The sequence below is a fragment of the Phaenicophaeus curvirostris genome, chromosome 7, assembly GCF_032191515.1.
Source record: "Phaenicophaeus curvirostris isolate KB17595 chromosome 7, BPBGC_Pcur_1.0, whole genome shotgun sequence".
NCBI classification, from domain to species: Eukaryota; Metazoa; Chordata; class Aves; order Cuculiformes; family Cuculidae; genus Phaenicophaeus; species Phaenicophaeus curvirostris.
The window spans coordinates 13,982,642-14,004,224 of NC_091398.1; the positions used below are offsets into that span (position 1 = coordinate 13,982,642).

The 21,583-nt window shown below is 41.5% G+C and overlaps 1 protein-coding gene across 2 annotated transcripts in view; it reads left to right on the forward strand.

Moving 5' to 3' along the window:
• The window catches only part of KLF7 (KLF transcription factor 7), a 63,559-nt gene extending 42,331 nt beyond the window's left edge, over nt 1–21,228 (forward strand). Inside the window, exons 3-4 of one of the 2 annotated variants that reach the window (XM_069860799.1) lie at nt 6,381–6,504; nt 13,137–21,228. In XM_069860799.1, coding sequence (XP_069716900.1) covers nt 6,381–6,504; nt 13,137–13,188 — 176 coding nt within the window. In that variant the 3' untranslated portion in view covers nt 13,189–21,228. The remainder of the gene's footprint in view (nt 1–6,380; nt 6,505–13,136) is intronic. The other variant, XM_069860800.1, reaches the window with a different exon arrangement.
• The last annotated feature ends 355 nt before the right edge of the window (nt 21,229–21,583 follow it).

The window sequence follows — 21,583 nt, forward strand, 5'->3', positions numbered from 1 at the left end:
TAGACATTGAGGCTTTTAGGACTAGTTTCGTTTTGAATAGTTTTTAAATCGCAGATTTTAAAAAGGAAGGAAATGTTTTGTGTTTCTTTCATAAAACCATTTTTTTTGCATCCCGAAACTAGATGTGAATAATTCGCAGTAGATGAGAGCACATGATGATTTTTCAGGGGATGTTTCTGTTGTCTTCTTAAAGACACTTTTGCATGCTTGTTTTGTGTAGCTATGTAACACAATATTAAGGAGTTCTTAAAACATAGTACAACCACCATCTTATTTGAATCACCTTCGAAATGTGCATGCAAACAGAATTTTTCCCCCTCACTTTCTTTAAGCATTTTTGGCTAAATCAGTCATGCTGACTAATGGAGTCCCATGATGATACCATATGATAGCACACGGCGATACCAGCAAGGGTTTTGCCTGTGTTTCTCCACTGTACTTCCTAGGTTTGGTCTGTCTTGCTGAAGTTCCTTTCAGGAAGTAGGGGCTGAGACTACTTGATTGTTTTACTAAGTGCACTGTAATCAACATATGTTTGTGCTGTGGTACTTAAGGTGATAAAGGGGAGGGATAATAGATGCGGGTGGATAATCATAACATGTTTACTTTTCATTCTGTAAAGATACAGAGTGAAACTTGAATCTCAGTGGGTGCTTTTCCAGTGACTTTGATGGAGCCAGGATTCACCCCACAGCACGGCCAGCTCTTGTGATCTTATGATGGACATCCCAAAATCTGGAGTTTTCTCCTTAATGTCCCCACTCTTGAAATCCAGGGAAGAGAGGACAAACTCCTTGATTTGTATTTTGTAATAAATGTTTCTTGCCTGCAGGGCTGCAAACAGAAGTTTAAAATCATGGCCCTAGGTTATCTGCAAAGCAGAAGGCAAATGATCGCTAAATATTATTGTTTTCTTCTTTAAAATCTCGTTATTTCTACGGGAGGCTGGACTCATGACATTTTAACGCTTAGGGCTGGCAATAAATACTGCAGATATATATTAAGATTTTACATCTTAATATATAAGATTTTACATCTTAATATACCATATGCACAGTGTCCATTGTGTGCTGTAGTTTTGTGGTCACAACAGTGTCCTGAGCTGATCTCGGTTATGCACCCCTGCATGCTGTAGCGTAGTATTTCCAGTACTCACTCTCTGTTAAAATGGCCACTTCGAGATGTCTGTAGCAAATGTTGCCTTACTCCTCATACAAAAGAAATATCCGTGGGACCCTGGAGGGTGCCTGCGGGATGTAGGTGGCAAGGACAGGAGGTCCCTGCATGTTGAGAAGAGACAACATCCCCACTGCTGTGTTTTGTGAGGGAATGTTTTTTTGTGAAGGCTTGTATAGGGTTTACAGTCTAAGTGTGCATTGGAGAGAAAACCTGATGTTCTCTGTTTTCTACCTCGAGAGCAAAGATACAGCTGCCTGCAGTTGAGGTAGAGCTCCCTGTACCATCAAAGGAGAGAAACTTGCCTCCAAATCCAGTCTGGCTGGGGTCTGATGCATCACACTGCATGTGCCCTTGCCTCTTCATTAACATGAAAAAGATCTATAGGTGGCTATTCCGTATGATGGCTTTCAATATCTAAAGTTGTATGAGATGAAATTTGCCAAATCTTCCTGAGGCTGGCACGGAGGGAGAAGTCCCAAGGACCAGGGCGGTGTCTCTGTCACTGAACCAGCTCAGCTCTCTCAGTCATATTTTGCTGAGTGAGTGTTTACCATTGTAGTGTTGCTGTGATTATGTGATTGGTTCTTTCAGATTTTCAAATGATAAATTTTTGGCTTCCAAGAGAAAACTATACAAATCATTTGTTTATTATTGTAACTAATGTTTAGAGTCTTGCATTTTTCTTAGTCACCAAAGTAATAGTGACCCAATTTCAGGGCTGCCAAAGTATGATGGATTTTTGTTTATGACTCATAAATTCTAGCTTCACTATTGCATGTTTCCCATAAATTTGCAAAGGTCCTCCAGTTACCAGATTGTGCAGTGTTGGATGCAATAAGGAGAATGGAGGACAAGACTATAGTGAAGTGTGTTTTGGTAGGACTCTAAGAAGAACAGCTAGGTTATGTGAGATGCCATAAACAGAAGTGGAACAGAGAGCCAAGTCCCCAAGCATCCCAGTCTCAGTGTGAAAATATACTGCAGGGAGATGAAAATATTAAAATGGGCTGTGGACTGCAGGACAGAGCCACAGTGAAGAGAGGCTGCTTCGTAGAAATATGTAGTGAATTGGAACCCTAAAAAGCGTATCTGAAGGGCATTTCTGTACCACTGGCATTTCTGATGAAAAGGTCCTTCTAGATCACTAGGTTCCAGCACAGTGCTCTGTGCGCTTTCAGGCATGTACAGGCTGCTTCTTAGCGATCCTCAGCAGGCAACTAAGGATGTGTCTATGTGTGTGTTTTCTGGTAATCATGAGTCCTCTTTTGAAGCGAGTCTTCTGGTTGCCTCCCATTCACTGTGCTTTGGTTGAGCCTGCCCAGAGCACACACGTGGTTTTGGATAATCTTATCTGCAAGTGCACAGCTGGTGTGCTTCACCTACAGACAGGTTCAGGCCACAGGACCAGGCTGTGGTTAGCCAAAAATAACACCCTTCATATGCACACGGCGCGGATGCTGGGTCCTGCACACCCAACTTCTTCACTCAGCAGCTCGCTGATACACGTGCTGCCCGAGGAAATTGGAATGTCGTCAGGAAGCTTGATAGCACTAGGCAGTGGTCTCCACCTCCCAGGTTAAGAATTAGAAAAAGCTGAAAGCCGCTATTCTGGGTCAGTTCTAGAAGATTTTCCACAAGCAAATTGTACGTTGTTTTAATACTGGTGTGCATCTCAGAGAACTGCATAATTCACTGCTTTAAATGTATGTCTGCATTGCTGTATGCCTGTCCTTCCCAGGTGTGTTCGTGGCTGGGTGAGAGCTGAACTGGCCTGCCAGTGTGGAGCATGTTCTGAACTGAAACAGTTGAGTAGTTAACAGCTCAATATCTGGGTATCGGCTTCTTTTTGGATGTGCATTGGCTCCTCCCTTGAGTGGATTTGCGTAAATGTGGGCTTGTGGATCTCTTTAAGTGCTGCACGGATCCTTTTGTTGAATAAAGGTGGCTTAAGGAGCAGAGCCTCCTTCCTGGGAGTGGCTTGCAGGCACGAGTTTTAAGTGCGGTTATTAATTTTGAGGAATTAGAGCCTGAAAAAATTCAGTGTGACACAGCTCTGTGATGTTCCTATTTTTAATTGGATTTTGAAGCTCATAATTAATTTGTTAAAAAGAGGGAGATCCTGGCCCTGTAAAAGTGAGTGGGAGTTTTGCCGTTGCCTTCAGCAGAGGAGAATTTCACCATCTATCTTTTTATTCTTGCTAATCCTCTGCAACAATGGAAGAGCAGGCTGGCATGTGAGAGGGATGCTTCCCATTTCTTCTCCCTGCCATTGCTAGTAGTGAGGTAGGAGGACTCTCCCCCTGTCCTCCATTCCCAGGCTTCCTACATACATGCAGCAAGACGCACCTTCATTTCTTCTTCAGGTGAGGAGAAAACAGCCATTAATTAAAGGAGCAGTTTGTTCCTAGTCTTCACATGCAGAGATACAAAGGTTTCTCTCCTCCTGCCCTCTCATGTTTTTGCAGGAGAGCAGGAAGTCTAACCTCTTCGAGGTCTCTGGGTCAAGGAGCTGTCTGACATGGCTTTAAAGGTCACTGTGCTCCTTTGCATTTATCTTCTGCCACGTGGAGCACAGTGTGCCAGCGTGCTGTCTGGAGCACAAAGAGGTACTGTCTGACATTTTTACAGAGGAAAAGCATCTGAAAACAGAACTCAGCTCAGGGCTGTGCAAGGCCAGACCAGGAACACTTAAAAGAGGAGCCCCTGCAGCAAGGAGCAGAGATATGTGGCATCCTATGGGTTTACCAGTAATCATGCTTGGCATTTCTGTCTCTTGTAACCTATATATAGCAGTGTACGTTTTCAAAGCTCTTGACAAATGTTAACAAGCTGAACTTGGCATCAGTTCTAATAGCCTTTGTTTTACAGAAAGCCCAGGATGTTTTTCCTTCACCCTTCTGCTCTGTAGGCGACTGTACCCTTCAGTCTGGCTGTACCTGGCAGATTTGACTGAGCAATCTTGTCTGATTGCTTTGCAACGCGTGTAGCAAACATAGGCTTGTGAGGCAGCTTGTCTGCCTTGCTGCCTGCACTGTGAGGTAGGCACTAGAGAGCGTCAGAGAACCGAGGAAGCTGAATTATCATCGAGGCTTGTTTATTGACAGCTAGTAAAAATAATGCATGAACTGTTCAGACAGAACCCATGCACTGACATTGATGTGACCAAGGATGGGGAAATCCCTTTTCTCTGAGAAGGGGAGATGCAGTATGCCAGGTAGGATGTCAGGGACTGGAGGAGGAGAGTGCTGCAACTGCAGCTCTAGTGCCTGGGGCCGGCATTGGTGACAGTGTTTGAATTACAGTTGAGTACCCAGCACAGAAACAAGACACCACTACTTGGCTCACTAACAAGAAGTTTCTTGCCTTCCCCCACCCCCGCCCACCGCCGCCACCCCGGAAAAAAACAGAAGGCAAGTTTGCAGAGTTGACCAGGCAGGCACAATCTAAGTGGGGTGGTGTTGCTGTTGGCTCAGGCCATTGTCCTGTTGGGCATTTTCCCATGGTGGACTGTGGCGCACAACAGAGACGTCCAGGCTGGCCTTTCTGCATTCAGGGACCGAGGGACAAATGAATATTTTGGCAAAGTCTCGCTGGCTGCTGCCTCCTCTTCATTGCTTCACCCCAGTGAAACCTTTAATTGAGGTACTGAGCCAAAGAAATTTCTCAGAGGCCAGTTAAATGGCTCACCTCCTGTTAATGTCTCAGCCCACTCTGCTTTTCTCTCTGCAGCAGATGACCACTGTGCAACAGAGCTGCCTATGCGGAAAGAACTCTGCAGAAACTCACTCACCAGATGTCAGCTTTTTTTTTTCATATATTTCAATGCAATTCTCTAGCCCTTTTCACTTTTCTTGATCTTTTGGCTTCTCTGATTTGTCACCTTGAAATACATAGGTCTCCCATAATCAGATCTCACTCCTTTACTTGCTGAATAGGCATGCTGAAAGTAGAAATCTGCATCTCGGCACCAAGAAATTTGTCTGCTGTGGCCAAGTGATTGTTTCACATAAATGGCATAGAGAGGTCATACAGACTGCAACTTCAGTTTGGTCAGTGATGCCTTTTTCGAGATCACCTTCTTAGCAAGTTTAAGAACAAATAAGTAATAATGCCTTCTGTCTTTGTAATTCTCAGCTTAGAAGCTTGGTAGTGAGTAATTTCTTGTCTGCTTTTTATCTCAACTCCCTCCTCTTCTAATGCATCTATACGGTGCTGACTGTGTGGGGAATAGTGACAGAGTTTATATGGGAGGAGATGTACTGGAGCTTTTGTTCTGGGAGGACATGATACATTTGCATGTGCACAAATACACGTGCACTAAAAAAGAAAAAGGGAGACATGAGACTTTGGAATTCTTCATCAGAAGGTGTTAATAACTTCATGGATGTTACACCATGGCAGACTTTGATCCACAGGGAGTGGTTTGCATTAGAAGACAGGTAGATGTGAATGCAGCAGAGCAAAATCCTGTCTTATCACAGTACCATTTCACTGCCTTCAGTGGTGTGGTTAATATTTTGAGGCAGAGTAACAGCTGGTAAAGGTGTAGTGCAAAAAGCCTGAGGGACCAGCTGATTTAAGGAAACAAATCATTTTTCCTTTCACACTCACTGTCCTGACACCAAGGAACCAAGGAACAGTTTTTGTTGTCAGAAGCAACTAAAGAAGGCACAGTCCTAGGGGACCATAGGTGTGAAAGCTTGGGGGGAACAGATCTGAGTCTGGCCATAGGAGGGGTAAATGGTAGCTGGGGTAAAGCATGCAGTGCAGTGGTTCTGGTCACTTAGGAGTGGTGTACACCTGTAGCGTGTTCATGTGTTAGTACAGCTACTCACTGATACCACAGTAATTAATCTGGCAAGGGTGGAGTGAGCTGAAAAGCTGACTGAATATCAGGCATCAGCCACACTGCAGGACAGGCGTTTGGTGATATTTTGTGGGCTTATTTGAAGGGTAATTGTCTGGCTTTGTTAGAAATGGGAAATAAGGTTGCGCAAGAATTTTAGCAGCGGTATAATTTTGGCTGGCTCCATCCTCAGTGCAATGCATCATAAGCCCCAAGTTGTTTCCATCCCACACTAGCCATGAATTGTGTGACCTGCCTGAGTGGGACAGAGGTCAAGTGGGAGGACACAGGGCTTGGAAGTTGAGTGCTCAGTAATCCTGCTGCCACGCTGACTGTTCTCTCCTCCCCTCTGCAGGTGAGAAGCCTTACAAGTGCTCGTGGGAAGGGTGCGAGTGGCGTTTTGCACGGAGTGACGAGCTCACGAGGCATTACAGAAAGCACACGGGTGCAAAGCCCTTTAAATGCAACCATTGTGACAGGTAATGCAGCCTCCTAACACGGTGTTCAAGCAACAAGCAACAGCGCGGAGCCACCAGCTTCTAAGCAGCCTGAGCTATCTCCATCCCACAACACAAAGAGATGTGGGACCAGTTGTAGGTCTGACTGAAACCTGCCAGTGTCTGTTGTGGGCACAGGATTCAGTCCATAGGGCAGCTCTCGTTAATACTCTACAAGCAGAGACGACATCCAGAGGACACTAGACCTCCTCAGTGATGGGCCTCTGGATAAAGCATCTCCATATCCTTCTGTCTCCTGGTCCTGTGAGCCTGGTGCCTTCACAAAGGCAGAGCTTCGTCTATTTGCTCTGCTTCATGGACTAACCCAAGTGCCAATGCTGGCTGCCTGTGCTTTGGCAGGGTGGGCCTCACGAGTATATGGGTGTACGGCAGGGGAGACGGGGAGCGTGTATGACTTTTGTGCCATAATTCTATGCGAAATGTTGAGGAGAAAAGCACTTCTGTACAATCATTGTCTTCTCTTACCACTGAGTCCAAGGCTCCATGTTTCCCCAGATGAAACAGGGGAGCAAAGGGCTTCATTTTCAAAAGCACAGGAGTGATTTAGGCACATCCAACAATTCAAATTCATGGGGTTTTATGTAGGATCAGTGGTCTCTGCATATTCCTGCTAATCTGTGATCTTCTCATACAATTTTAAACCTCACCCTTGACATCTGTTTGATGTGTGAGATGCTCAGTGACTTCTGTGAGGGCCCAGATTTAAAAGCCTGACAAGATGCCCAGAGCCAGAGTTCCTGAAGAGCCTGTCATGCAGCAGTCCTCCTCTGGGCACTCAGAAATGATAGCCCAAGTTTGCCAGGTGAGCTCAGCACCTAGCAACTCCCAATGAGAGCTGTGGTTGCTGCTGCTGCTCGCTGTCGATGCCTTTTTTGCAGTCCTCCCTGCTTTAGCTGCTATGAATGAATGATGAGCTCATCTGAAGAATCTGGTCGTCCTTGCTTACTGCTGAGTGGTTTTGAAAACTGAGTTCTTTGAATTGAGAAACAAAACCAAAAGAAAATCCTCCTCCCCATCCCGAATCCCAACTGATAGAAATTAGGGTGGAGCAAAAGCAATTACCCCTGTAATGACTCTTGACAGCACTGACAGGATAGAACAATGAGCACTTCTCCCCCTCTCACCCCCCTGGTAGGAGATTGGCAGTGCCCTGGGTGAAACTTGGAACCACTATGAAGTAATCAAATAATGTGCTTGCATCTGAACATGTTATCCAGCTAATCCTATTTATATATATTTTTAAAAGAGGCTTAAGAAAATTACACATCTTTTTAATGCAGCTCTATGGTTCTCTGCTCTGATAAGGAAACAGTTTGTAATACAATAAAGGCTCTAGGAAGCCTCTGGGTACACCAGACCAGCAGAGAACATGTGTGGAGAGAGGATGTGTGGGACATAAACAAGGGACCCCATCCTTTTATGGGAAGGAAATTCGATCATTTTCACATCCTGCCTTTCCAAGAGCTTCATCTCCTTAAGTGCTCTTCTCCCCTTGTCTCCCCTCTTCCTGCCCCCCTCCCCCCATGGAGGGCTTCCTCTTGGATTATCTTTTAGTTTATCCCTGGATTATGTTTTGTTTGCTCAGAGTGAGGGACAGGATAAGCCAAATAGGGATCTTGGAGTTCTGCTTTTGTGTAAGCATCTCTGTGAAGGGGAACAGTTATGTTCTCTGTTTCAAATGTAAGGCATTGCCTTTCTCTTTTCACAAATCGTCCATTCTAGCCCCCAAAACACACACACACACACACACACACACACACACACACACACACAAAGCCCCAGGGTTTCTGTGTCAGGACAGAAAATATTTTTAGCAGAGATCTAAAGCAATACAGTCAGTATTTTCAACTCCTCAGTCTCTTTCAGCCCTTTGTTTAGTATTCATTCTTCTGCCTCTACATATCCCTTCCCACCTAGTTTTTTTCTTTGACAGCCAGCTCAGTCACTGCAGTGGAGAGATATGTTCCTGTAATCATCTAATGCATTTTCTCTTCTTCAGCTGCATCTGTATATGAAGGAAAAATATTTATTATTTCCTTAATAAGTTAGGAGTGCTGGAGATTGTGCAATGTTAAAGTCCGTGCACATAACCGTCTCTACTCTCCCAGTCCGTTTTGCAAGCTTGTAGAATGACAGTGCCTGTTTTTCTTTTGGCTCACTGCCATACCCCTATTTCTCCTTCTTTTCTCATTCACAGCTCTCTCTCCTACCATCTATTGCAGGTGTCACCTCAAGCAAGCACTGAAGCGTGTGCCTAAAACTGTCCTAAAGCCTAAAGTCTATTTAGGCAGACACTTAATGTTAAAGACACTCCTTACTGAACCAGGGTTACCAGCTGGGGAAGAGTTTCTCCATATTTGAACTGCTACCCTTTATTGCACTCACCATTACTGACAGTAGTCACTCCCTCAGGCATTGTGGCTTGCTAAACTTTGAGTCTTTTGGAGCTACTTTTAACAACACTGACATAGTACAAAACATATGCCTGTTGTTCAGAGGTGAAGGCCATACCTTGGCAATTAGAGCATGAAAGTGGAGATTCAAATAGCAAAGAAGGGGAATATCATGCACACAGTCTGGCTGCAATTCCCTTTCCAGGCTGCTTTCAGATGCATTTGCCTCTGACCTTCTGGCTGACATCAAAAGGGTATTCATGTCCTCTGTGCACAGGTCAATTTTAAAACAAAACTGATATGAAGATCTCTTCTCCTGCTGTCCCAGCCCTATCCCAACGTCATGCAGCCCACAGATCACATTGTTAGATATAGCTGGCAGACTACTGCTGGTTTGAGTAGCACCATATGTACTGCAAATGGTGTGTGGTTTGGTGGCTGCAAGGGAGAAAGGAGAATCAGCTAAAGTGGTGTAGAAAGCAGTATACAGCTCCCTAGTGCCTTCCATACGCCAGGGATTTGCTGGTTATTCACATTCCCCAGGAATTATGCTCTTCAGAAACACAGGGTAGAGTTATATTCCTCGCACAGTGCAAGCCCTTGGCCCTCCAAGGTGAATGGGATGATGTGGTAGTGGCGCTTGCCTGTTTAGCATAAATATGTGCTTAGGAGATAGCAGTTTAGTGCCAGACTATTGGGGTTTATATTCCTCTGTGTGTGCATGCACGAATGCTTGCACACAGGGTTTCCTTTTTGACAGTAAGCTAAGAGCATACTTAGCTGGAGCGAACACATCCCGCAATGGAAAATCTACAGCTGGTAAGAAAGATGGTTGAGCAATATATTCTATTCTCATTGTAGTTACCTTCTCTTTCTTCTGCAGAGGCCTCAGTGCTGTGCAGCACTGTGTTGCTAAGGAGATAGAGCAAAAAGAGAAAGGAAGGAATTGCGTTTGGGAAGAGGGAGTTTATGCATCACGTATCACTGTAGGACTTTGAGAATTAGAATGTCTTACACCAGCATAAACTGTCCGTTCTAGGAAGAGCTGGACTTGGGGAGAGATGATGGGGAGGACTGTGATGGGTCCACGTACAATGTGCAAAGCTGGTCTGGAACTGGAAAGGTTGTAGAGCAAGGTCTTATCTCACAGGCAGGACTAGAGACGAGCAAGCTGCTGTTTCTTAGTTTGGGAATAAAGGAGTTTCCCTTGACAGCTTATCCAGTGGAGCCTCTTCCACTGCTGCCTCTAGTTCCGTGAGGCAAAAAAAGTTCCCAATGATCAATAGCTTTTTTGACAGTGTGATTTAGCTACAAGATTTTGTAGTGACTGTTTTATTGTTGAAAATAAATGCCTGCATCCACCAGCCTTACCAAGAGATAGAACTAGCCAAATTAGTCAGCAGGAGAATGTGAAGAATTAGTATTGTATTGTTTTATTAGCTATAATTTAGCAAATATGGTACCACTTTATTAGCTATAAAAGTATACTAGGGCTGAAAAATGTACTGGATGCTAATACTGTGGTTATTGATGTGAAGCAGTGTATTGAATCCGTGTTTTTAACAGATCTTGCTGTGCTGTGACTCAGCATACTTTTTCCTGGGTTGCATCTGTAATAGAGACAATTGGAGACGAAAAGCTGTGCTTGGGTGGTGGTCTTATGACTAGACCTAGACTGGAGTGCCAGCTGGTGCATGTCTTTTTGGAAGCCACTCAAGCTGTTGTTTTGTTTTGGCAGCCCTTGTAGCCAGAGCATGCTGCTTTCTGAGTTTAGACTGATGAGAGATACTGGTCCGAGGGTGTATTTTGGCATCCTAGGGCTAGAAGATTCTAGCTGTGCTGAGCCTGCTGTGTTGAAAGCCAAGTGTCCATTGTCACATTCATGTCTGTCTCACTGTGCTTCATGTAGGAGCTTTAAGGAATGCAGCCTCTATCCTATTTCGAAGTCTTTCTTTTTAATTATTGCCACACTAAAGGTATTAACCCCCCTGTAAGCTGCTACAGATCAGTGGGGAACAGCTGACTGGAGCAGAGCTATGTTCATTCACGGAAGATGAGTGTCTAGCTTTTCTTGTGGAAATCCTCTTCTTATGAAGTTCCTTTGTCTTAAAATCGACCCTCTTGATCACTTATCTCTGCATAAATGCAGATAGGTTGTTGTGTAGGGGAATACCGCCAGAGGGACAGAAAAGATCCCCTAACTATTTAAAATATCTTCATTCTTACAGTTGTTCTCTTCCTCAGCCTTTCTCTGCTAGGGTGTTCATCCTCTGAGTGTTTGCTTTTAGACTGAGTGTTCTTTTTTTTGGCTTTTTTTACAGAGTAGTTCAATTCAAAATCTTTTACCTTTTCGTTTCGGAAAAATATGAAATAGTCAGCTATTGCTTTTTTGGAAATGCATTCAGGTCCATGTATGAGCTACCCAGATTCTCACAATAAGTCATTTGGATGTTCTTCAGACTAGTATTGGTGGCTCTTTGATACTCCTAAATATGTGGGAGAGTGAAAAGATGTTACAGGCAAGGCAGTTCTGGAAGTAGCTTTTCATAGTGCCCTTGGAGCCTGCAAAACCAGTTTACTCAAAAGCCACAGATGTGTGAGGGTTTGTGTGATAATTACAGTAGATGCTTTTTGCTATTAGTAAAATTAAATAAGCCACTGTCTAATGGCTTAGGGTGGAAAGAAGGCAAACTAATATTTGCAGAGAACTTGGAAACCTCTCAGGTTTTAGTGCTCAACTTGAAGTATCTATTGGAGCTCTGATGATCAGGCTCCATTTTACAGCTTTGAGGTAGGCAGCCAGAACCACCGCCTGCTTGTCCAGCGGAGTGCTCCTGGTGCCATACATATCTTTAATGACACTGTGATGGTGGGTGTGAAATGGGTTGGTGCTTTCAGTCACTTTTTTAATGGATGTGAAGTCAAAAAAATATTCTTGCTTACTGGCAGTCTTAGTAAAATGGGGTATATCTAGAACGACAGGGAAAGAAAGCATTTGTCCTCCTGAGAGCTTATTCCCCTGATCACTCTGACAATATCTTGGTGATGTGAAGTGTCTGAATTTGGGCTGCTGTTCCTGCTGCTGTGAGTGCCCTGCAGCGTGTTTACTACAAGGCAGCTATTCTAGAATAGTAATTCCTGATTAACTCTTTGTGGAGTTGCTCTTCTCCAGGAGTAAGCGTGTTTTTATTCTGAGTATCTTAACCCACTTCCCAAGTGGATTAAGTCATTTCAGAAAAAGGCAATCATAAGCCTTTAGAGAGGGAGTTAATCAAGAATAGATGCTTCATTTCAAATTCATGCCCTACCTTCTTCTCAATTAACTGCATATTTAGACCAACCCTAAAACTCAACTAGTCCTCTCGGGTCGCTGCTCTAAGTCTGTCTCATCAGCATCCATCTACGTGTTCAGAATGTCATTACATTTTCTTAAGAGATTGAGAAAAATGGATTTGTGGATAAAGAGCAGAAGTTAAAACCTGGCATTTTTTTTCCTGGTTTTACCACACTTTTGTGATTTACAATTTCTTTGCTTTCACTGTCTTTCAATTTTCGCTCTTACAGAATAGGTAAAACACCTTGTCTTCTCTCAGCATCCTTCAGGGAGATAGCATTCAGCAGCAGCCACATATTACCACCCAAATTCCTAGTAGAGAGAATGGGACAGATATGTAGCCTGACGGATTGTCAGCCTCCAAACTCTGATCCAGCTTCCCTTCCAGTTTGGAGTTAGAAATGAGAATTCAGCTTTCAAAACTGGCATCGTACTGCCGTGTTTTTTGCATTTATTGGGCACTTGAGAAAGCTGGTGTTTTTTTGAATGGGTGTTGCTGAATACTTCAGCAAAACTGACTTCTTTTATTTCCTTTTTTTTTTTAATGCACACACACCTGTACTAAATATTGGATTTTATACCGTGGGTGCATAGATGAGCACTGTTCCCTGGTGTTTGACTCAGTGAAAGGAGGGGGAGGGAAAGGAACAGAGAAAGAAGAATAGTCTGTTTAACTGTGAAGATAGTTGGCCACCTGTCGTCACAAAGGTCAATCATACAGGGGTTTGGTGGCAATCCATAGGTAATACAAGGAATGCATCTAAATCTGGATGTTTATTTCCTCCTGTACGTAGGGAGGAAATAGCAGGAACTATGTTTTCTCAAATCCTGTATTTATTTCGTTTCCCCCTTGCTTTATTTTGCAGGTGTTTTTCCAGGTCTGATCACCTCGCCCTCCACATGAAGAGACACGTCTGAATATCAGTCAGCTTGGCATGGATGTCCCCTGAGCTAAGTGTTGTGAGATGAAAGTGGGACGCAAGTTCCAACGTGCTGCCTTGCAGGAGAAGAGAACATGTAATCCTCTGTACAGAGACCACACGCTCACACTGTCATGCGCCTAGTTATACTTCAATATGTACATCGGTTCTTTACGCCTTGCCCCAGCTGGATGGGAGAAGACGCAGGCAAGGAAATGGTATAGAGGTGAAGTCAATGAGAAGGAACAATTGCTTGCAGTGCTTCATCCCTCTTGGATTTTTTCCTGTTTTTGCCAGTGGAAATCAAAGAAAACGGAGGAGGCTTCCCTGCAGGTGGACGGCAGTAGGAGGGGCTTATTTAACTTGCTTCTCAGTGCAACTCAGTAGGAGAACATGTCATCTTGAAGTTGCGTATTTGTAGCACTAACATTCTTTTTAAATAGATGGGGGAAAACAATGACCTAGAAAACCAAATCCCAGTTTGGTAGCCAAAATTAACCTCTTGGTTCATTTGTTCTTTGTCTGAGAATTCCTAATGTTCAGTGCGTCAGACTTCTCACAGACAGTTTGACCTGTCTTGGTTTTGTTTCTTCTTCCTAGAACTGAGCTATTGAGATCCTTTTAAGTCAATACCAGTGGCCTTAATGGCAGTAGACTGTGGAGTGACACTTGTGACACAAATATCCTCTTTTTGGCCTGAGTTTATGTAGACTTCTCGGAGGACTATATTTTTGTTGGTTGTTTTTATTTTAATTTTTGTTTTGGCTATTGCACAACATATGCACTAGGGACTCTGGAAGCTGCTGCCATGATGGCTGAGTGGCCAAGGGATAAACCCCTGAGAAACAGCACCTAATATCTCTGTATCTCATCTTGTTGCCATTGCTAGGACTTCTTGCTTATTTGTTGAACAAAAAACTGTAAAAGCTTATTTGGAAGCTTAAAATTTTTTTTCTCTTTTCTCCACGAACGAGTGATCTTCAGAACTCCTTGTCTTCACCTGGATATCAGTCTGGGACTGGCCACACAGGCATAACAACAGGATTCCTTCCACATCATGTGAGCATGTTAGCCACAACCCACAATGACTTAGTGGTGAATTATGTTGCTCTTTCTTGCTCTTTCTTGTATTAACCGATTTAAAGCATTAGACTTTGTTTGTGTAAAGAGCACCTGCAGATGTTTTGATTTAAAGCTAATTTTTGTTGAGCATCTTACACGCAAAATAACCCACAAACCAAAAATCCTACTCTGATCTCTGAGTGGGAAGTTGAGAACCTCTTCCAAGTACAATGGCTTCATTCAGCATTAGCCTTTTAAAGAAATTATCAAAGTCCTCCTTTTCTATTCATCAAGTTGATGCTGTAGCCCACTTCTAGATGAAAAAATGTAACAATGTGAGCGGTGAAGGAAGGGTTGGATTTTACATACAGCAGTGAGGCTTTTCCAAATGATTAGTTTAAAGTGTTACTAACCTAAAGATCCATTTTGGTCTATTGTGTGAACTGTCAAGAAGGAAAGTTCTTGCGCTCACCGGTCAGTCCTATTGATAATTTGACTTTGTTGGCTCAAAGTGGATTAAGATCTTCATTACAAAAGAAAAACAAAAAAGATGTATCTTACCATAATTTGCATTTGAAACTATTTGGCACTGGCCAGACTCCAAAGACTGCATTTAGGGCCATAAAAATGGCCTATGCAAGCAGGCAGGTGGTCATTAGGTTGTATATTTTGTATATTCTTGGACCATCCCTACAAGATGTGTCTAGAAATGAAACAAAATGGCGTGTGGGCCACAAATGATTGCTGCTCTTTTATACTGTATTAGCCAACTGCCCTCCTTTGACTGTTTTGACTTGTTGACTGTTAAATATTTCCCTTAACTTATGTTTTGGAAGGTAAAATTGTACTCTAGGGGGAAAAAGAACAAAAAAAGAAACTTAATAGATGTTTAAGAGCCGTCACCGGGATCCTTGGCACTTGAATTCTCAGCATTTTGCAACCTTTGGTTCCAGTGAGAGATTTAATTTACTCAAAAGACCCTGCTTTCCTCACAGTTTTCACAAAACACTGTGACTGTCAACTGAACGCTTTGGGGACAGGGGGGAAATACGATGTCTGGTCCATATGGCATGAAATATGGACCAAAATCTAACCATCTTTTAAGGACAATGATATAATATTTGTGGTAAGGGCATGAGAGATAGTAAGAGAGAGAGTGAAAGAAAGAAAAGAAAGAAAGAGAGAAAGAACGGTAATTGAGTTTATTCCAAAGATTTAAAACTAACTGTACTCTATATGTGTGTATATATATATATGCTTCTATATATATATGTATACATTTAAAATTTGTGGAGCCACTGCTTGCTGACAATCTCGTATTTCTCTACTTCTGTATTTGCATACTTTTTATGGCCATTGAACCCAGCTGTTCCACTGGGACTGAGGGCCCTACAATCCAATTTGCGCTGGAATATATAGAGCATCCTGCCAGATGTCTAATGGGAACTGAAACCTCAGCTGTGTGAAACTGTAGAGCATCCAGTCAGTGCATTAGATTAAAAAAAAAGGATAAGAGAATCCTAGAATTTCATTACTGTAGTGTCCTAAAATGTGTGCTTTCTAACCCACCAATATGATACTCGTTGGCTGTGAAGCTGCATAAATATCCTCCTTTGACCTCTGAACACACCTGCCTTCGGATGTGCTATTGGTAGTCTATGAACCTTAATTATTAACTAACAGTTTAAGTACCAGACCCTTATTTAAAATGGAAAAAATCAAGCAAGACTGTTTATTTGCTTCCAGTTGTCATTTATGTTCTTGTTGACATCTTATTTGAATATGACAGAACAAGGGCCCCATGGAAAAAAACATGCTGAAATGTCTGATTATTTCATTCTAGAGGCAGGCCTACATCTAAATTGTGGATCCAGACAACCTAAAAAACATAGAGAAGGGGGGATAAGAGACATAATCATATTTCAGATTTCTCAGTCATTCTCTGTAGCAGGTCTTGAACTTTGAAGCCAAATTTTGGGCTTTGGGACCATGTCTTCTGTTCGTGAAGGGAAATGTTTTTCACCTGTATACACAGTTTTTGGGTGTTCGTATGCCAGTGTCTTAGTCATTACTGAAATTTTGAACCATTACTGGTGTTTTGTAGAAGTCTTCATTTTGAAAAGGCATAATTAGTGACACATTCCAGGATTTGTTTTTCACAATGACAAGTTTTGTTTCTTCATAGGTATCTTAAGCTCTGCACTTCAAACTTATGTAATCTGTTACAGCTAGGTCATTTTTAGCCCTCTGTCTCCTTGCAAAAGTTCTACAGTTGTCCTCTGTTTGTAAACTATGAGTAGAAACAGACTAGTGAGGAAAGGCGAATCCTCTCTGTAGGACTTCTTGGAAGCAAACCCATAAATAGATGATTTGGTAACATTTGAGGACCAAGTTATCCAGATGTAGAAAGGAGAAGCTTGACCTTGTTTCCCTTGTGCTAGATTTATGCATGTTTGCAAAAGAAAAGCCATTATAAGAAAGCAAATATCATGTTTTCTGAATAGCTAAATAATAATTTGGAGTGGTGCAGTCAATCATAGAACCGTGCAGTTGGCAAGAGGCTTTCAGAGACCATTTTGGCCAACCTCCAACTAGAGCTGGTTGCTCAGGGCCATGTCCAGCTGAGTTTTATATATCCCCAGGCACGGAAATTCAACAACCTCTCTTTGCAAGCCGGTCCAATATTTGACCATGTTTATGGTATAAACAAAAAAAAAAAGAAAATTAAAAAAAATCCATGTGTTAAGTAGGAATTTTCTGTGTTCCAACTTGTTTTCATTACCTCTTCCACTATGCACCTCCAAGAAGAGTCTGGCTTTTTCTCTACGCCTTCTGTTAGGTATTTGTGGACAGCACTAAGATCTACCCTTACCCCAACCCTAGGGCTGAATCGTGTCTCCCATCCTCTCTTCATCCATTGTATGTTCCAGAACATGATTTCCGTGCTGGCTCTCTGCTGCGCTCACTCCAATATATTAATAGTTTTCTTGCAGTGGGGAGACCAAAATCAGACAGAATATTCCAGATCCATACTCCATATGTTACAGTGTTAATATAATTTGTTTTTTCCAGATTTTTTCATTATCCAGTTAAGTCAAGCTGTACTCTATGATAAGATTCTATTTTGAAAACTGACTTACGAAAAATCATTTAGGAAGCACTGATTTGATATATTACATTATATCATATATTTGCTGAATCTGTGTATAAAAATATGCTTATAGAAATATGCTTTCTATACAACCAGCTTGAGATCTAGCAAGCAAAATTGTGTTCTTCCAATATAATCATAGCTGTTTTACCTTAAAGTAAAAAATGTACTGTTTCAGTCACACTATATCAAATACAAGGAAACATGATACTGTATTTTACTCACTTTTTAGACCAGAACAACACTTCAGTACCTATCTGTTCTGGGGTTTTTTTTCCCTTAGGAGATAAAAAGCAACCTAAAATATCATATATTTTATAAAGATCAGTCTAATAGAAAAGGGGATCCCAGAGTATTTTTCATTATCCCAGAGTTGTTCTTTTTCTATAGCCAGTACTCAGTCTAGAAAATCATATTACCTGGATAAATTGGCAAATGAAGAAAAGAAAGGATGGACTAAAATCCTAGATTCTTTAGGCATCTTGGACAAGGCCCTGAGCAGCCTGATCTAACTAAACTGTTGTTTAAACAAAGGGTTGAACTAGGTGATGTCCAGAGGTACCTTCCAATATTATTTTTTCTGTGGTTCAGTGATTCATTTAAGAGCTCTCACTGATTAAATATGTACTGGGTCTATTTCTTCCCTGTCTTGTGGTGGTGGAACACACTGTAGAACTGGTCTGTCGGATTTCTCTCCAATTCTGATAGTTTCATCCTTATTAAACCTTATAATGCTTCTTCCTGAGACAGCCTTAGGAAAACTTAAAAAAACCCAAGCCCCTTAGCGAACCAGTTTGAAGCAATATCCTACCGTGAGATATATAACAGTTGCAGGGACCAACCAGACATGGAAACAAGTTTGGTAGCCTGGAAGACCTATGCGGTGTCTTGGGTCTTCCCAGGACCTGGAATCTAAGCCAACATATATTTCTACAAAAGTGAACATGGATTTTTGTTTTTTAATTAATTCTTATTTTCCTCAGAGTTTTTGGAATTGGGTTTACTGTTTTTTCCGGTCTAGCACATTTTCACTTAATGCATGGAATGCACTGACCAAACACGGATGGGGAAGAAGAGCCTGAATGCAAGAGGAGCCCTGGGATCCTTGCTTTTGCAACTGTTTTGGAACTTGAGGAATAAAAAGATAACTAATCACTAGGGTGTGCTGCTAAAATGGAGTTGATCAATATGACAGTTGCAGTGATTGAGTATATCCTATCTGTGACCTTTCTGGTATCTACAGAATCAGGCTTTTCCCCTCATTTTTACCTGTCCTGAGACAATTTCGGCTTTTTAACTGTCTCTTGACACAAAGGTTGTTGTTCTTATTAAACGTAATCTGTTTAGGTCATAATTGGTGCTTTTGACAAAGCTAATGAAGACCTAGCTTGTTTAAGTGTTTCCTTTTCTCTGCCTTCTCTTTCCTTTAAAATGTGTCAAACCTGTGAAATTTAAAAATTAAAATGGAGGAAAATTCTGTAAATAATTTAATGTTACTAGGCCAGCACACACTGGATCAAGGGCTTTTATTCTTGATTCAGGACTTGGCAAATCCTGACATTCCACCCAGTAAGACTGGTTTTAAGCTTTCATATCCTGGGTGATGCCTCTAACCCAACATTCTTATAAAATACTTTTTGCTGATTTCAGAGAGAAAATATCACTTGCAAAGATCCCTACATACAAAGAACAAAAACAATGCTTGACAGCAACTCAAATATTTAAGTCTGTCTTGAAAACTGCAAATTATTTCCTCCCAAGATGTTACAGTTACTCATTGACAAGTCTTGCCTGTCTTTCATTAGCATCAATTCTATGCCTTCTTGAACGATCGTCTCTAGATCAAGTTCAAATATTCTTCTTCCTTTTGTCCCATTTGTGTCTCTTTTTATTAATAGTTTAGGGATGACTACTGCAGTCTTTCTCCTCCACAGCTCTATGCTGGCTTCAGGGGCAAGGTTTAGCGTTGTAAGAACAGTAGGATCTGGCCTGCCAGGTACTAAGATCTACCTTGTAAAATTGAGACTTTCCTCCTCCCTTAGAGGAAGAAGTCCAAGACATACTTGTACTATATAAGTTATATATATAATTATATAGTTGTATATATAAATTATATACATTAAAAAGTGGAGACAGGGGTAGGCTGCCTTTATCACCTCACGAATGGGTTCCCCTACCTGAAAACTGTCAAATGCAGGTGTCATTTTTCAAACAGGGTTTTATAGTTTTCCTTAATGCTTGTTAATAGCATTTTTTTGTGTAATAGTTAAAGTTGGAACTCTTTGCGATTTTCAGAATGAAAGCTTTGATGAATTTTTTTTAAGTGCTTTGGTCCTAACTTCTCTATACTGCCAGAAAACAGATTCTCCACCCTGTCTCTGCGTGGGTGTGGATGTGCAACAGCACACTGTGTGTACCCACGCAGAAGAGGAAACTGAGCTACTGACTTACAGTTTGTAGTAGCCAACTGTGCCTATTGCTTTGATTTAGGGAGGGCACTTGTTGTTGCCACTGCATTTTAGGAATCATGTCAGCTTCTGTAAGAGTTTTCAATGATGCTGGGAAATACCTGTTGCTGTGTACTGGGAATGAGTAGGCTGCAAATCTGGGGACTGGGAGGGGAGGCGGGAAGGGAGGGGGACGAGGGCTTAGCATGAACACACTAAAAATGAACTAGAATGGACAGAAAGGTGACAATTTTAGCCTTTATTGTTGGGTTCTTGGGGAAGTGAAAAGCTAACATGCAGTCCCTGCAAGGCCAGATGGCTGAAGGGCTGATCTTTATATTTTGCAACATACATTTTACCCATTGCTCTGTATTTTAAACCCCAGACCTGCCAGATTCTGGAAGCAGATCAAAATGCTGGTTTGAACACTACTTTGTTACCAAGGCCGTGTCTCTACTAGGGAAGTTGCCCTATCCTAAAATACTGGTCTAGTTAAAATAATTTTGTATCTGCATCTATGACTTGATTGCCCAGATTGAGGTTGTGTTGGCATCTTGTGCAGTTAAGCTAAAGTGTAAGAAATGCTTCAATTAAGACACCTTTACAGAAAGGTTCTCACAGCAACTTAAGTACCTGGTTCTGAAAGCACTGCATATAAACCATGACAGCTTTTCTCTTAGAAACAAGGCCTTCGCTTAATGTGTGTCCTCATCTAGTTGAAAAAAAAATGAATACAAGCTGAGATCTTTTTTTTCCTTGCTTTGTAAAGTGGCCTGTTTTCTTTCTTGTCATTTGAAACCTTTCTTGCTCTCTGCTACACATTAGATTTTTTATTTGGGGATTTTTTTTAGCAACAACAACAAAAACTATGAATGCTCCCTATTTAAAAAAAAACAACAAAAACAACAAAACAATATTGCTTGAAGGACTTTCATTTTGCACTATAATTTTTCTTTTACCAGATGTGTCTGACAAGTGCATTTTGGAGATGCCCTCGGTCACGTTCTCTCAGGCCTACTCTGGTATTTCTAATATATCACAGAAGTACCCAATCTTGTAGCCCTCAGTTCTGCCTTTTTTTGACATTTTATTTTTTTTAAGCTTTTTATATCTATATATATATAAATATATTACTTTGTCAGTTTTTTTGCTGTACAAAAAGTCTTAAGATTTAAAAATATTATTTGTATTATATGATGGTGGTATGTTAATGTTACAAAATTATTAATGAAGAAAAAATTTATTTTTGTTACTGGTCTGTTTCATAATTCTTTTTTAAATTGGTATATTGTAAGATATCTATGCAAAAATGTTATGTGACGCATTTTTATTTAAGAATGTAATATGTGTAATAAACAGTAGAATGTGTTTGGCCTGACAGTGTTTAGTGTGCCTTGTATATTATTTCTTAATGAAAACTTCTGTGAGAAGTGAAATGGATTTTGAGTATCGGTGAAGGCTATGGTTCTGTAAACAGTTACTGACATAAAATATATCACTTCTAAGTGTGCTTTAGCCTGTCAGAATCACATATTTGGATTTAAATAATTCCTCTTTTTTAAAATGTATTTTATAACAGTTCAAGTGTTGCTAATATTCATGCCATATCACATGCTTCTTTTGGAAAAGGTGCTCAGGGAGAAAGTTCTTGTTCTTAACAGCTGACCAGATTTCTATCTGGCTTGTCATCCTGCTTCTGTTGGACTCAGTAACCTCTGTTATTTGACAGTTTA